The 14,199-nt window shown below is 37.9% G+C and overlaps 1 protein-coding gene across 1 annotated transcript in view; it reads left to right on the top strand.

The window, feature by feature from the left end:
• The window catches only part of LOC138442599 (UDP-glucuronosyltransferase 2C1-like), a 34,051-nt gene extending 31,328 nt beyond the window's left edge, over positions 1-2,723 (top strand). The window contains exon 6 of the mRNA XM_069594279.1: positions 981-2,723. Coding sequence (XP_069450380.1) covers positions 981-1,260 — 280 coding nt within the window. The 3' untranslated portion in view covers positions 1,261-2,723. The remainder of the gene's footprint in view (positions 1-980) is intronic.
• Positions 2,724-14,199: the final 11,476 nt, after the last annotated feature.

The following is a 14,199-nucleotide window of genomic DNA, read 5'->3' as shown; positions in this document are numbered from 1 at the left end:
CTTCCTCTAAGTGAGCCATTAAAAACTCTAAACCTAGAGCCTATTTTACAAAGAGAAAGAACTCAGAAAGAGAAAAACAAATGTATTAACTCATATATACAGAATCTGGAAAAATGGTACTGATGAACCTGTTTACAGGGGAGGAATAGAGACACAGATGTAGAGAGGATAGTATTGTGGACTCAGCAGGGGAAAAAGAGGGTGGGACAAATTGAGAAAAGTAGCCTTGACATACTTTCCCTTTTCACTTTCATGCATTGGAGAAGGAAATGGCAACTCACTCCAGTGTTCTTGCCTGGAGAATCCCAGGGACGGGGGAGCCTGGTGGGCTGCCGTCTATGGGGTCACACAGAGTGGGACACGACTGAAGCGACTTAGCAGCAGCAGCAGCATTGACATACCATCGACTTACTCTCAGCCCCTACTCCTTGCCCAGAGGATCACATCAAGTTTCTTGTTTTCATCTGGAATGTCAGGGCCATGAAAATCTCAGACTGAAATCTTTCCTGCTGCTGTTGAAAGCTAGCTTCTTTTAGCACTAATACTGAACTGGGGAGAGGGAAGGGGAGTACAGGAAGAGTTATTTTCTCATAGCTCTGCCCCTTAAATGCTGCGTCTGTCACTATTATGTTCCCAGCACCACATTCAGCAAAAGAGGTAAAAATTCTGTATTCTCAAATTACATATTCTACATTCTTCTTTCTGAATCTTTATGCTACTTCCAGTTAGAAATTCTCCCCTACCTCCAATTATTGTAGAGACTGTGAAATATCCAACAAATTTCAGTTAATAAACTACCATATCTAGAATATCTCAAGAGTAAAAAAATCTTTTATGTATATTCTGTGCTATTGGAGATATCATTTATGACATAATATGTTCATAATTATGTAATATACTTTTAATAGTATATAACAATTTTAGGTATATCATGTCCTTAACAAAATTTTCAAGAGGCTCTCTATATATTTAATCCTTAGCTATAAAGAGAATGCTATGGAGTTATCAAGAATTCACCATGATACACCGGTGAAGCCCCTGAAACGAGCAGTCTTCTGGATTGAGTTTATCATGCGGCACAAAGGAGCCAAGCACCTTCGACCAGCCTTCCATGACCTCACCTGGTACCAGCACCACTCTTTGGATGTGATTGGCTTCCTGCTAGCTTGTGTGGCAACTGTTGTATTCCTGGTCACTAAATGTTGCCTGTTTTGTTGTGGGAAGTTTCGTAAAATTTCAAAGAAGAAAAAGAGAGAGTAGTTTTTATTTTTATTTTTTTAACAATTGGATTAGAAACTTTGATGCAATCCATCTGAATTATACCAGGCACTGATTTGAACAGATTCCTACTCTCTTGGGTTCTTGTCCATTCCTCAGCTTATTGAGTCGAAGTTCAAACTCTCACTCCAAAAATATGCCACATGATTTATAATTATGGTTTAAAAGAATCTTTTCTTTAAAAAGAGAGGATAAACAAGTAAACATGTAAAAGTTGGTACCATTAACAATGTAGTGGTTTACTTCATTCATTGCTTTCAGTTCAATCAGTTGAGATGCTTGTTGGAGGCTTTATGAACATAACAAGTAGTTCTATTTTCAGTACTAACCATATTGAATATTTCCTTAATATCTGACATGATTTTGGGTTCCATATTCTAAGGGAACTAGACAAGGAGTAATGTAGAGCACATTCTAGTCAGAGCTTTCCTTCCAGTCAGGATGATCAGGAAACTCGTAGGGTTTCTACTCATCTGTAAAGCACATTTTACACCATCAATTTTCTTTCATATCATACATTAGGTGTTGTCCCTCTTGGAATACAAAGCTTTGCTTTGTATTTGATTTGAAGATTGCCCTTCACTTGGATATTAGTAATGATAATACTCATTTGATAATAATAATAGTACTTAATTTATATTGTAACACTTCATAGCTTCAGAGAACTAGTGATTATCATATATTAACATGGTTGTTGGTATGATGGAGCAAAAGTAAATGACTGGAATTCAATATTTGTTTCAAAGTAACAATTTTTTAAACATTTATTTTAATTTATTTATCTTTCACTGTGTTATGTCTTCATTGCTGCACATGGGCCTTCTCTAGGTGCGGTGAGCAGGGGCTCCTCTAGTTGCAGTCTGTGGGCTTTTCATTGAGGTGGTTTCTTTTATTGCAGAGCACAGGCTCTAGGATATGTGAGTGTCAGCAGTTGTAGCTTGTGGGCTCTAGAGTGGGAGTTCGGTAGTTTTATTGAACGGGCTTAGTTGCCTGTGGCAGGTGAGATCTTCCTGGACCAGGGATTGAACTCATGTCTTGTTCAGTGGCAGGTGGATTCTTAACTACTGGACCAACAGGCAGGCCCTGAACTAAGTTAATAAAAAAAAATTTCCTATATTAATTTTACTTAGAACATATACATTTGGAGAGAAGAAGCAAACTTCTTAGAGCTACACTGCAGATTCATTGGAGAAAATGCATTTCTCAGAAATACTATTTGCTATGGGGAATGATTTCTCCATCTAAAGAGAAACTCAGTGGGTTTCCTCATTTCTTCCTTCACTCCCATCACTTCCCCTGGTCTTCTCATAAATGGTCCTTTGATCACTATTTACAAGCACAAGTACTTAGGCTTCTTACTAACTAGTATCTGCTGGAAATCTGCAGTAAGTTTGAAAACACAGCTTGAATTTTAATAAAAAGAGGTTTCTCTTAAAAAAAAGAAAGGAACATTCCCTTTCTTTCTTCTCTAATCATACAGGATCAATTTTGGGGTCTCTGGACAATATTTTGAATTCCACCCAATTCTCCCCTTTAAAAAATATGTCTCTAATATTCTTTTCTAAAAGTCTATCTCCAAAAAGTTATTTAACATAATACACGGTTGGATGGTATCATCAACTCAATGGACATGAGTCTGAGTAAACTCTGGGAGTTGGTGATGGACAGGGAGGCCTGGGGTGCTGCAGTCCATGGTGTCACGAAGAGTCGGACGTGACTGAACTGAACTGAACTGAACTGATATCAACCAGATTTAGTAATGATTTATCATAAACTTTTATATTAATATCTCATGCAAAATAGACCTTAAATTACAATCTCAGAATAAATATTAGTTTATCAGATTAGTCTAAGAACATAAAAATATATTAGAACGAATATAGAATTATCTTAAAGAAAGTTATCTTAAAAAAAGTTATCTTAAAGAAAGTATCTGACACTTTGGACCCTGTGGACTGTAGCCTGCCAGGCTTCTCTGTCCATGGGATTTTCCAGGCAAGAATATTGGGGAGGATTGCCATTTCCTCCTCCAGGGGATCTTCCCAACTCAAGGATCGAACCCGGATCTCATGCAGCACAGGCAGACTCCTTACTGTCTGAACCACCAGGGAAGTAGGACAAATATGAATGATTTGGGCATTTTTCAGTTTTATTACAGGAATAGTGGCACAAATAAGAACAAGGTAAACATAAATTTATTCTTCAATGGGGAATTAACTATAAAAAATACATCAGAAAATTATTTATTCTTAATTTTATGAGTTTGAAATAATTATTATACTTTAAGATATAGAGTTTAAAAAACATAAACACTAATGTTGCTTGTTTTAAGACCTAATTCATGGAATCAAAGCACTAATTTATCATAGTGCTAAAGCATTTTTTCTGACAGTAAGATAATGTCCTTTTCTATAATACTCTTTCAGTTCAGTTCAGTTCAGAGGCTTAGTCATGTCCGACTGTTTGTGACCATATGAATCACAACATGCCAGGCCTCCCTGTCCATCACCAACTCCTGGAGTCTACCCAAACCCATGTCCATTGAGTCAGTGATGTCATCCAGCCATCTCATCCTCTGTCGTCCCCTTCACTTCCTACCCCCAATCCCTCCCAGCATTAGAGTCTTTCCAGTGAGCAAAGTCTTCTCATGAGGTGGCCAAAGTATTGAAGTTTCAGCTTCAACATCAGTCCTTCCAATGAACACCCAGGACTGATCTCCTTTAGAATGGACTGGTTGGATCTCCTTGTAGTCCAAGGGACTCTCAAGAGTCTTCTCCAACACCACAGTTCAAAAACATCAATTCTTTGGTGCTCAGCTTTCTTCACCATGCAACTCTCACATCCATACATGACTACTGGAAAAACCATAGACTTGACTAGATGGACCTTTGTTGGCAAAGTAATGTCTCTGCTTTCAAACATGGGGCCACCCAAGATGGGCGTGTCAAGGTGGAGAGATCTGGCAGAATGTGGTCCACTGGAGAATGGAATAGCAAACCATTTCAGTATTTTTGCCTTGAGAACCCCATGAACAGTATGAAAAGGCAAAAAGATAGGACACTGAAAGATGGACTCTCCAGGTCAGTAGGTGCCCAATGTGCTAGTGGAGATCAGTGGAGAAATAACTCAAGAAAGAATGAAGGGATGGAGCCAGAGCAAAAACATTACCCAGTTGTGAATGGGACTGGTGATACAAGCAAGGTCCAATGCTGTAAAGAGCAATATTGCATAGGAACCTGGAATGTTATGTCCATGAATCAAGGCTAATTGGAAATGGTCAAACAAGAGATGGCAAGAGTGACCGTCGACATTCTAGGAATCAGCGAACTAAAATGGACTGGTGCGGGGGTCCAGTCCCGGTGGATCCAGGGTAATTCAAAGGGAGACGGAATCAGCGTCCTAGGAAAAAACTTATTTAATTACAGATATATAGAGAGATTAGAAACGGATAGTGTAGTAGGAAATATTAGTGGAGAAACAAGAGGCTGAATAACTTGGTTTACGTGGGATACCAATAAAACTCCAAGACAAGGAATTTGCACCATCTACGTTGGGCCACCGATGTCCCATTTGAATATTGGAGGGTGCCCCACCTTGGGCTCCCTCTCTCATGGATCTTAGAAGCCACGGCAAGTAAGTAGACATGATGAGTACTCATGTTCCAGATGGGAATTCAGCCAGAAAAACGGAGAACAAGAAATAACGACACGGGGGAATCAGTCTTTCCAGAAACTGATCCAATTTCTTTATTTTTTAGGTTTGCTTATATACATTTTGTTACACATAGAGACAAATGGAAATTTTAAAGTCACGTGGGGGTCAGCAGTCCTGACCTTGATCAAAATCGTGTGCTTCACATAAATATTTGAAAAAAGGTCTTAGGGGTTTTACATTATCTTCTGGCCATGAGGCCTGCTGACATTTTATGACCCTTTCTGATAACCAAAAAACTTATTTTTTCCTAGGGTGTTTTTTCTTAAACCAGGCGTCACCCTCCGAAGGTACCAGATAAAGTTGCATTCCTATAAGGTGAGGGTGTAGTGGGTTACAACTAAGAAAGGAATTTATTTAACCTAAGGTTAACATGATTAATCTTAAAGGTTAATACTTATTTCTCCTATATGCTAGTTAAATTCATTATAAGAGCAGGGAATATGGAGATTTAGCAGCAAACATCAGCCCAACAAATGAAAACCCTTCACCAATGTTCCCCTTAAGATCTATTTAGTCTTAAGATAGTGATAAAGTTAAATTTTTACATAGCAAAGACACAGTGATTTATAAAAAAGTACAGTGATCTATAACAAAAGAGAAAATTCATTAACTCAAAAAGTCTAATATTGCTAACATCAAAAACTACTATATTTCCTTTTCTATATCCCAAATACATTAATATATTCTCAGGTGCCTAGGAATATGAAGGCCTGGCAGCAATCATTGACTCAACAATGAGAAAAGCCCTATGCTAATTAAGATTTTCAAAATACTCCAAACTCTCTCTGCTGTTTATGGTTGAGAGGTAGTAAACAATCATGTAGTGGCAGGAGTGTGGCTAATTCTGTCACACAAGCTAGTCTGCCAGCAGAGAGGTTTGACCTGAGACACCTTGTCACGCCCAGGAATTTTTATTGACTGGAGCTGCAAGTTTACTGCTTCTCCAAGAGAACCAGTGGGGAATAGCCCCACCTCCATAAAGTCAGAGGTGTAGATGAGAGCATAAAACAGTAAACTAGGCACTCTGGTTTTGGGGATAGATGTTAGGGAACAGGGGGCTTCCCGAGGCTCAATCCCGCCTTTACTTATGCCAAAGCCTCCTTCCTCATGACCTTTGCCATGGGCGGAGTTCTTCACGCTGGCTCCCGGCAGACTGGAATGGGTTAATTTAACTCAGATGACCATTATATCTACTACTACTGTGGGCAAGAATCCCAGAGAAGAAATGGAGGAGCCATCATGGTCAACAAAAGAGTCCGAAATGCAATACTTGGATGCAAACCATTCAATATAACAGTAATCCAAGCCTATGCCCCAACCAGTAATTCTGAAGAAGCTGTAGTTGAATGGTGCTATGAAGACCTAGAAGACCTTTTAGAACTAACAACCAAAAAAGATGTCCTTTTTATTATAGCGGACTGGAATGCTAAAGTAGGAAGTCAAGAAACACCTGGAGTAACAGGCAAATTTGGCCTTGGAGTTCAGAATGAAGTAGGGCAAAGGCTAATAGTGTTTTGCCAACAGAACACACTGGTCATAGAAAACACTCTCTTCCAACAGCACAAGAGAAGACTCTACACATGGACATCACCAGATGGTCAACACTGAAATCAGATTGATTATATTCTTTGTAGCTAAAGATGGAAAAGCTCTATACGGTCAGCTAAAACAAGACCAGGAGCTGACTGTGGCTCAGATCATGAACTCCTTATTGCCAAATTCAGACTTAAATTGAATAAAGTAGGGAAAACCACTAGACCATTCAGGTATGACCTAAATCAAATCCCTTATGATTATACAGTGGAAGTGAGAAATAGATTTAAGGGCCTAGATCTGATAGACAGAGTGCCTGATGAACTATGGAATGAGGTTCATGACATTGTATAGGAGACAGAGATTAAGACCATCCCCATGGAAAAGAAATGCAAAAAAGCAAAATAACTGTCTGAGAAGGGCTTACAGATAGCTGTGAAAAGAAGAGAAGTGAAAAGCAAAGGAGAAAAGGAAAGATATAAGCATCTGAATGCAGAGTTCCAAAGAATAGCTAGGAGAGATTAAAAAAAAAACCTTCCTCAGTGATCAATGCAAAGAAATAGAGGAAAACAACAGAATGGTAAAGACTAGAGATCTCTTCAAGAAAAATAGAGATGCCAAGGTTACATATCATGCAAAGATGGACTTGAAAAAGGACAAAAATGGTATGGATCTAACAGAAGCAGAAGACATTAAGAAGAGGTGGCAAGAATACACAAAAAAAACTGTATAAAAAAGATCTTCACTACCCAGATAATCACGAAGGTGTGATCACTCACCAGACATCCTGGAATGTGAAGTCAAGTGGGCCTTAGAAAGCATCACTATGAACAAAGCTAGTGGAGGTGATGGCATTCCAGTTGAGCTATTTCAAATCCCGAAAGATGATGCTGTGAAAGTACTGCACTCAATAGGCCAGCAAATTTGGAAAACTCAGCAGTGGCCACAGGACTGGAAAAGGTCAGTTTCCATTCTAATACCAAAGAAAGGCAATGCCAAAGAATGCTCTAACTACCGCACACTTGCACTCATCTCATACACTAGTAAAGTAATGCTCAAAATTCTCCAAGCTAGGCTTCAGCAATACGTGAACTGTGAACTTCCAGATGTTCAAGCTAGTTTTAGAAAAGGCAGAGGAACCAGAGATCAAATTGGCAACATTTTCCGGATCATCGAAAAAGCAAGAGAGTTCCAGAAAAACATCTATTTCTGCTTTTTGACTATGCCAAAGCTTTTGACTATGCCAAAGCTTTGACTGTGTGGATCACAATAAACTGTGGAAAATTCTTAAATAAATTGGAATACCAGACCACCTGACCTGCCTGTTGAGAAACCTATATGCAGGTCAGGAAGCAACAGTTGGAACTGGACTTGGAACAACAGACTAGTTTCAAATAGGAAAAGGAGTACGTCAGGGCTGTATATTGTCACCCTGCTTATTTAACTTATATGAAGAGTACATCATGAGAAACACTGGGCTGGAAGAAGCACAAGCTGGAATAAGACTGCAGGGAGAAATATCAATAACCTCAGATATGCAGACGACTCCACCGTTATGGCCGAAGGTGAAGAGGAACTAAAAAGCCTCTTGAGGAAAGTGAAGGAGGAGAGTGAAAAACTCTCCTCTTAAAACTCAACATTCAGAAAACGAAGATCATGGCATCTGGTCCCATCACTTTATTGGAAATAGATGAGGAAACAGTGGAAATAGTGTCAAATTTTATTTTGGGGGGGCTCTAAAATTACTGCAGATGGTGATACAGCCATGAAATTATAAGACATTTGCTCCTTGGAAGGAAAGTTATGACCAATAATATTCTTTAAAAACGATAATTGAATCTTTCACCATTTTATGCCAAAATCAAGATGTCTTGCATAATATAAAATTATGTTAACATAAAGGAGCTTAAGTAATTCAAGGTTTAGATACTTTATTTCTGAAATTTCTCAATTTTTTTCAAAAAAGCTACTCTGATAAATAAGTGAATCTATTCTACTTTATAGAAACTGGAACTTCTCTTAAACACTAATATTTGCCTATTTAAATCATCTATACATCATTTTATTAAATAAACAATATGCTAATAATTTTAGGTATGCAGAGGCTAAGCCTTTGTAACATGCTTTACTTTTCCAGTTTAGTTTTAATAGGCATTTTTTTTCCTGCATTTTTTATAACATCTGGGTTTCCTAGTCTTTTATAATAACATATTCTAAAATAGTTTATATTTAAACTAGTTACATCTCATACATCATTATGTTAGGAAATCCTGCTCAAATTTCTTCCATATCAAGACTTAATTTAAAATAAAAATTTTAAATTATCACAGGTATATGCAAATATTTTGTACATATGTGCATATATATATGAACACAATGTCAAGTTCTATGTGTCATAAATAAAAAATAATCCATGAAATTCTATGCTTTGATTTCTAAACATGGCTGTCTTTTATGGTGAAGGAGGTATTTGTTTTGGCTATATTCAACATATTTTAGCAAAAATAATGATTCATCTGTAATCTCAGATCTAACATTATCCATATATTTATGAAGATATCAACTATAATATTTTAAAAAGCAGTACAGTTGGGGCTTAAAAAAATATCCAGTCTATGGAGCAGAGAAACATCAGTTCTGCAATTCACATTGGATTGCCACCGACCTTTTGTTTCTCAATTTTGTTTCCTCCCTAGGTTCTTTGCTTCTGAATCCCACTCCATTACTACTAATGTTCTAGATTCTGGCTCTAAACTTGGCTGAGTAGACTGAGATCTTAAAAATCACAATCTCACTTCCTGGCATTTATTTACCTGGAAGTTGTCCTTTTTATACCCTTACATACAATTCTCTTGTATATAATATCAGCAAACCATGTGACATCATGAAATACAAGTACTTATCTTTCACTCTTTTCATACTTTTAAAACTCAACATTCGGAAAACTAAGGTCATGGCATCTGATCCCATCACTTCATGGCAAATAGATGGGAAAACAATGGAAACAGTGACAGATTTCATTTTTCGGTGCTCCAAAATCATTGAAGATGTTGACTGCAGCCATGAAATTAAAAGACGGTTACCCTTTGGAAGAAAAGTTATGACCAACCTAGACAGCATATTAAAAAGCGGAGACATTAGTTTACCAACAAAGGTCCATCTAGTCAAAACTATGATTTTTCCAGTAGTTATGTATGAATGTGAGAGTTGGACTATAAAGAAGGCTGAGTGCTGAAGAATTGATGCTTGTGAACTGCGGTGTTGGTAAAAACTCTTGAGAGTCCACTGGACAGCAAGCAGATCCAACCAGTCCTTCCTAGAGAAAATCAGTCCTGAACATTCATTGGAAGGACAGATGCTGAAGCTGAAACTCCAATGCTCTGGCCACCTGATGTGAAGAGGTGGCTCATTTGAAAAGACTCTGATACTGGGCAAGATTGAAGGTGGGAGGAAAAGGGGATGACAGAGAATGAGATGGTTGGATGGCATCATTGACTCATTAGACATGACTTGGAGTAAGCTCTTGGAGTTGGTGATGGACAGGGAAGCCTGGCATGCTGGATTCCAGGAGGTCACAAAGAGTTGGACATGACTGAGCTGTTGAACTGAACTGGTTCTAACAGTGTTAGTTGATATATCAAAGTGGCTATGATTTGCATTTCTGTGAGGGTTAGAAATACATTTCAATTATGCGGGGACATATATATGTTTTCTTTGGAAAAATTATTCAGTGTGTCTGATCAGTTTTAAATCACATTATTTTACTATTAATTGCATGAGGTTTTTTTTTTTTTAATTAAATTTTATTGGAGTATGGAATCCCAGGGATGGAGGAGCCTGGTGGACTGCCGTCTATGGGGTCACAAAGAGTAGGACATGACTGAAGCGACTTAGCAGCAGCATAGTTGATTTACAATGTTGTGTTAATTTCTGCTGTCATTGTTGTTTAGTTGCTCAGTCATGTCTGACTCTTTGCGACCCAAGGAACTGTAGCTTTCCAGGCTCCTCTGTCCTTGGAATTCTCCAGGCAAGAATACTGGAGTGGGTTGCCAAGTCCTTCTCCAAGGAATTATCCCAATCCAGGAACTGAAATTTTGTCTCCTGCTTGGCAAGCAGATTTTTTACCACTGAGCCACCATTTCTGCGGTACAGCAAAGTAAATTGGGAGATTGGGTTTGACATATGAGTTCTTTATATTTTGGGGATATTAATGCCTTAACAGGTATGTGGCTTGCTGATATCATCTGTCAGGTGCCTTTTCTTTCCTTCTTTCTTTCCTTTTTTTTTTTTTTTTTTTTGCTGTGCACAGCTTAATATTTTGATGTTATCCCACTTGTTTACTTTTGTTCTTACTGCTGTGCTTTTGGGGTCAATCCAAAAAACTGCTGCCAAGACCAATATCAAGGAACATGTTCCCTATTTATTCTTCTAGGAATGGTTTAGGTTTTTGTTTTTATGTCTAATTCTTTATACATTTCAGGCTAAGTTTGTGAGTGGCATTTGGTAGAGGTCCAGTTTCACTCTTCTGGACATGGTAATCTGGTTTTCCTACTTTGTGTATTGCAAGGATTGTCCATTCTCCATCTATTGTTATTAGAACTCATGTTGAATATTAGTTGCCCATATTTCTTACAGCTTTTTTTTTTTAACTTTCAACTCTGTTCCAGTGGTCTTTGCCCATATTTTATGCCAGTGTCATTTCAGTTCATGATTCTATTTCTTTGTAACATAACTTGAAATCAGGAAGTATAATATCTTCAGCTTTGTCTTTCTTTGGGGGATTGTTTTGGTGATTCAGGGTGTTTTATGGCTCCATACACATATTAGGAGTGTTTTTCCTATCTTTGTGAATATGCCTTGAAAATTTTACATTAACTGTATTAAATAGTAGTATCAGTGCAGTGTTAGTTGCTTAGTCACGTCCAACTCTTTGTGACCCCACAGATGACCTCCCAATGTCTCTTCCACATTGATTTCTCCCTCTTGTGGGGGATTTATTTAAGTTGTGTATCTCCGTTTGATCCCACAATACCAGCCTCATGTTGAGAGTTTCCCATTTGTCCTCTTAAGTATAGTGTCCTGAAATGTTCAAGGTTGTGAGTATTCTCCCAGTACTACAGATATGGGTCAGATTTTTGCATTTGCTAACTCTTGCTGTCCATGGCAGTGCACAGAGATGATTCTGTGGGTTAGGGAGGAGGAGCGGAGTGGTGTGAGTGAAACAGATGAAACACTGGGGAAGCCTGTGGCTACTCAGACTGGTCTGAAGATGAGGTGTCCAAGGAGATGGTGGGAAGTCCACCTGATGGAGTCTGCAAATTGTTTAGTAGGAAGAACCACAAAGTGGTTAGTGGCATTGCTTTGAGGAGTTCTAAGACTCAGCAATGATACCAGCCTCTTGTAACCCCTTAGCTTTGTAGATCATTCAGTAATCTTGGCAAGGTTAAAAAAAAAAAAAAAAAGAGGCATTCCGTATTGTTGGGACACCATGTACTGTCTCATACAATTTCACTTTCTCCATGTGGGAGAAATTACATTTTACATGGATCTTTTGTGGCACTGAACCATGATAATTGGGGAAGAAGTGACAGAAAAAGCAAAACTGTTCATCTTACCCTCTTCAATGCATACATTCTTGGGATTATTTGCTCCCATGGTGGGCTGAAATTTCTCCATTGGGCTTTCAGATTCCTAGAAAGTTATGCTCATCCTGAGGTAACTACCAAAATCATTGTTCTATGGGGATGACAGTAGAGATCTATTCTGCAGTCTTGCTAATGTCATTCCAGATAAGAAATTCTTACCATGAAAACCTCAAAGAAAGCTGATATCAATGGAGAAGGAATGTGGAACAACATAAGATTAGAAATCAAGTCAGCATTTTGTAGGCCATTTCAAAGAGCATAGATTTTAATATCTATATAAGATATAGTTATTAAAACATTGGACTCAAGTAAGATAATTTGTGAAAGAGAATTTAAAAAAAAAATCAGTGAAGTTTCTCTAGCTTCCCAGGTAACTCAGTGGTAAAGAATTTGCCTGCTAAGGAGGAGATTCAGTAGACGCTGGTTCAATCCTGGGTCAAGAAGATCCTCTGGGGGAGGAAATGGCAACCCATTCTAATATTCTTGCTGGAATAATCCCATGGATAGGGGAATCTTGCGGGCTACAGTCCATGGGGTCCCAGAGAGTCAGACACAATTTAAACTGCAGCAAAATTTCTCTATGGAATGTGAGTTGCATGTGTGCAGGATTTGAAGCAGTGAGACCATAAGGGTTCTGTAGTAATTCCAGATTAGATATATAAATGACTATAATGGTGAAGTCTACAAATGTAAATAGATTGACTTATAATTTTGGAGTAGAATGTATAGAAATAGTAAAGAGTTGGATAATTACATGATTATATTTTTGTTAAGAAACAACTATTCTTATGACAATGGTATAATTATATATTTCTATTGTTTAATTACTTGAGGAAAATAAACTTTTTAAGCAAATGTCCCTAAATATCATTGGATTCATTTCTACAGAGTGTAGTGAGTTCAAGTTGCAAAATTTCAAGCAAAAAAAAATGGAATTTTACATTAAAAAAATTATATTAGAACAAGAAGGCAAAGATAATGCAATTAGATTTGCTGGATAGAAGGATAATATTATCAAGTTATGTTCTTCATGACTTCCTTTCTTCACTCTATTAATAAAGTATCTCTTCTCAACATAACATTAGTCTGATGAGAACCAGAGCTTAAATAAGCTGAGCTAATAGTGAAAAGATATATTTCTCTGTTTCTCTTAAAGACAAATGTGATTTAGCAGGAGAGCACTGAATTCAGCATCAGAACATTTGGATCTAAATCTCTCTGCCTTAACGTCTCAAAGTATGCATAGTCACTCCATCTGGCAGTAAGTGATGGCCTCATTCTTATCTGAATATTTAGCAGATTTATCAGTAAGAAAAACACTACAGAGACTATCCTGTTCAAACAAACATTCAAATAAAAGCAGAGAAAAATATCCAAAATATATTAAAAAAAATTCTCAGTTCAGTTCAGTTACTCAGTTGTGTCCAACTCTTAGTGACCCCATGGACTGCAGCATGCCAGGCTTCCTTGTCCATCACCAACTCCCAGAGCTTGCTCAAACTCATGTCCAGTGAGTCGGTGAGGCCATCCAATCATTTCATCCTTTGTTGTCCCCTTCTCCCTTCACCTTCAGTCTGTCACAGCATCAGGGTCTTTTCCAGTGATTCAGTTCTTTGCATCTGGTAGTCAAAGTATTGGAGTTTCAGCTTGAGCATCAGTCCTTTCAATGAACATTCAGGACTGATTTCCTTTAGGATGGACTGGTTGGATCTTCTTGCAGTCCAAGGGATTCTCAAGAGTATTCTTCAACATCACAGTTCAAAAGCATCAATTCTTCAGCACTCAGCCTTCTTTATAGTCCAACTCTCACATTCATACATGACTACTGGAAAAACCATAGCTTTGATTAGATGGACCTTTGTTGTCTAAAATAATGTTGACCAAAGTATTTTCCCTGCTTTTTAATATACTCTCTAAGTTGTCATAGCTTTTCTTCCAAGGAGCAATTGTCTTTTAATTTCATGGCAGCAGTTACCATCTTCAGTGATTTTGGAGCCTCTCAAAATAAAGTCTCTTCCTATTTCCATTA

The sequence above is a fragment of the Ovis canadensis genome, chromosome 6, assembly GCF_042477335.2.
Source record: "Ovis canadensis isolate MfBH-ARS-UI-01 breed Bighorn chromosome 6, ARS-UI_OviCan_v2, whole genome shotgun sequence".
Taxonomy (NCBI): domain Eukaryota; kingdom Metazoa; phylum Chordata; class Mammalia; order Artiodactyla; family Bovidae; genus Ovis; species Ovis canadensis.
The sequence above is the reverse complement of the archived record's forward strand: the minus strand, read 5'-3'. Positions and strand labels throughout refer to the sequence as shown.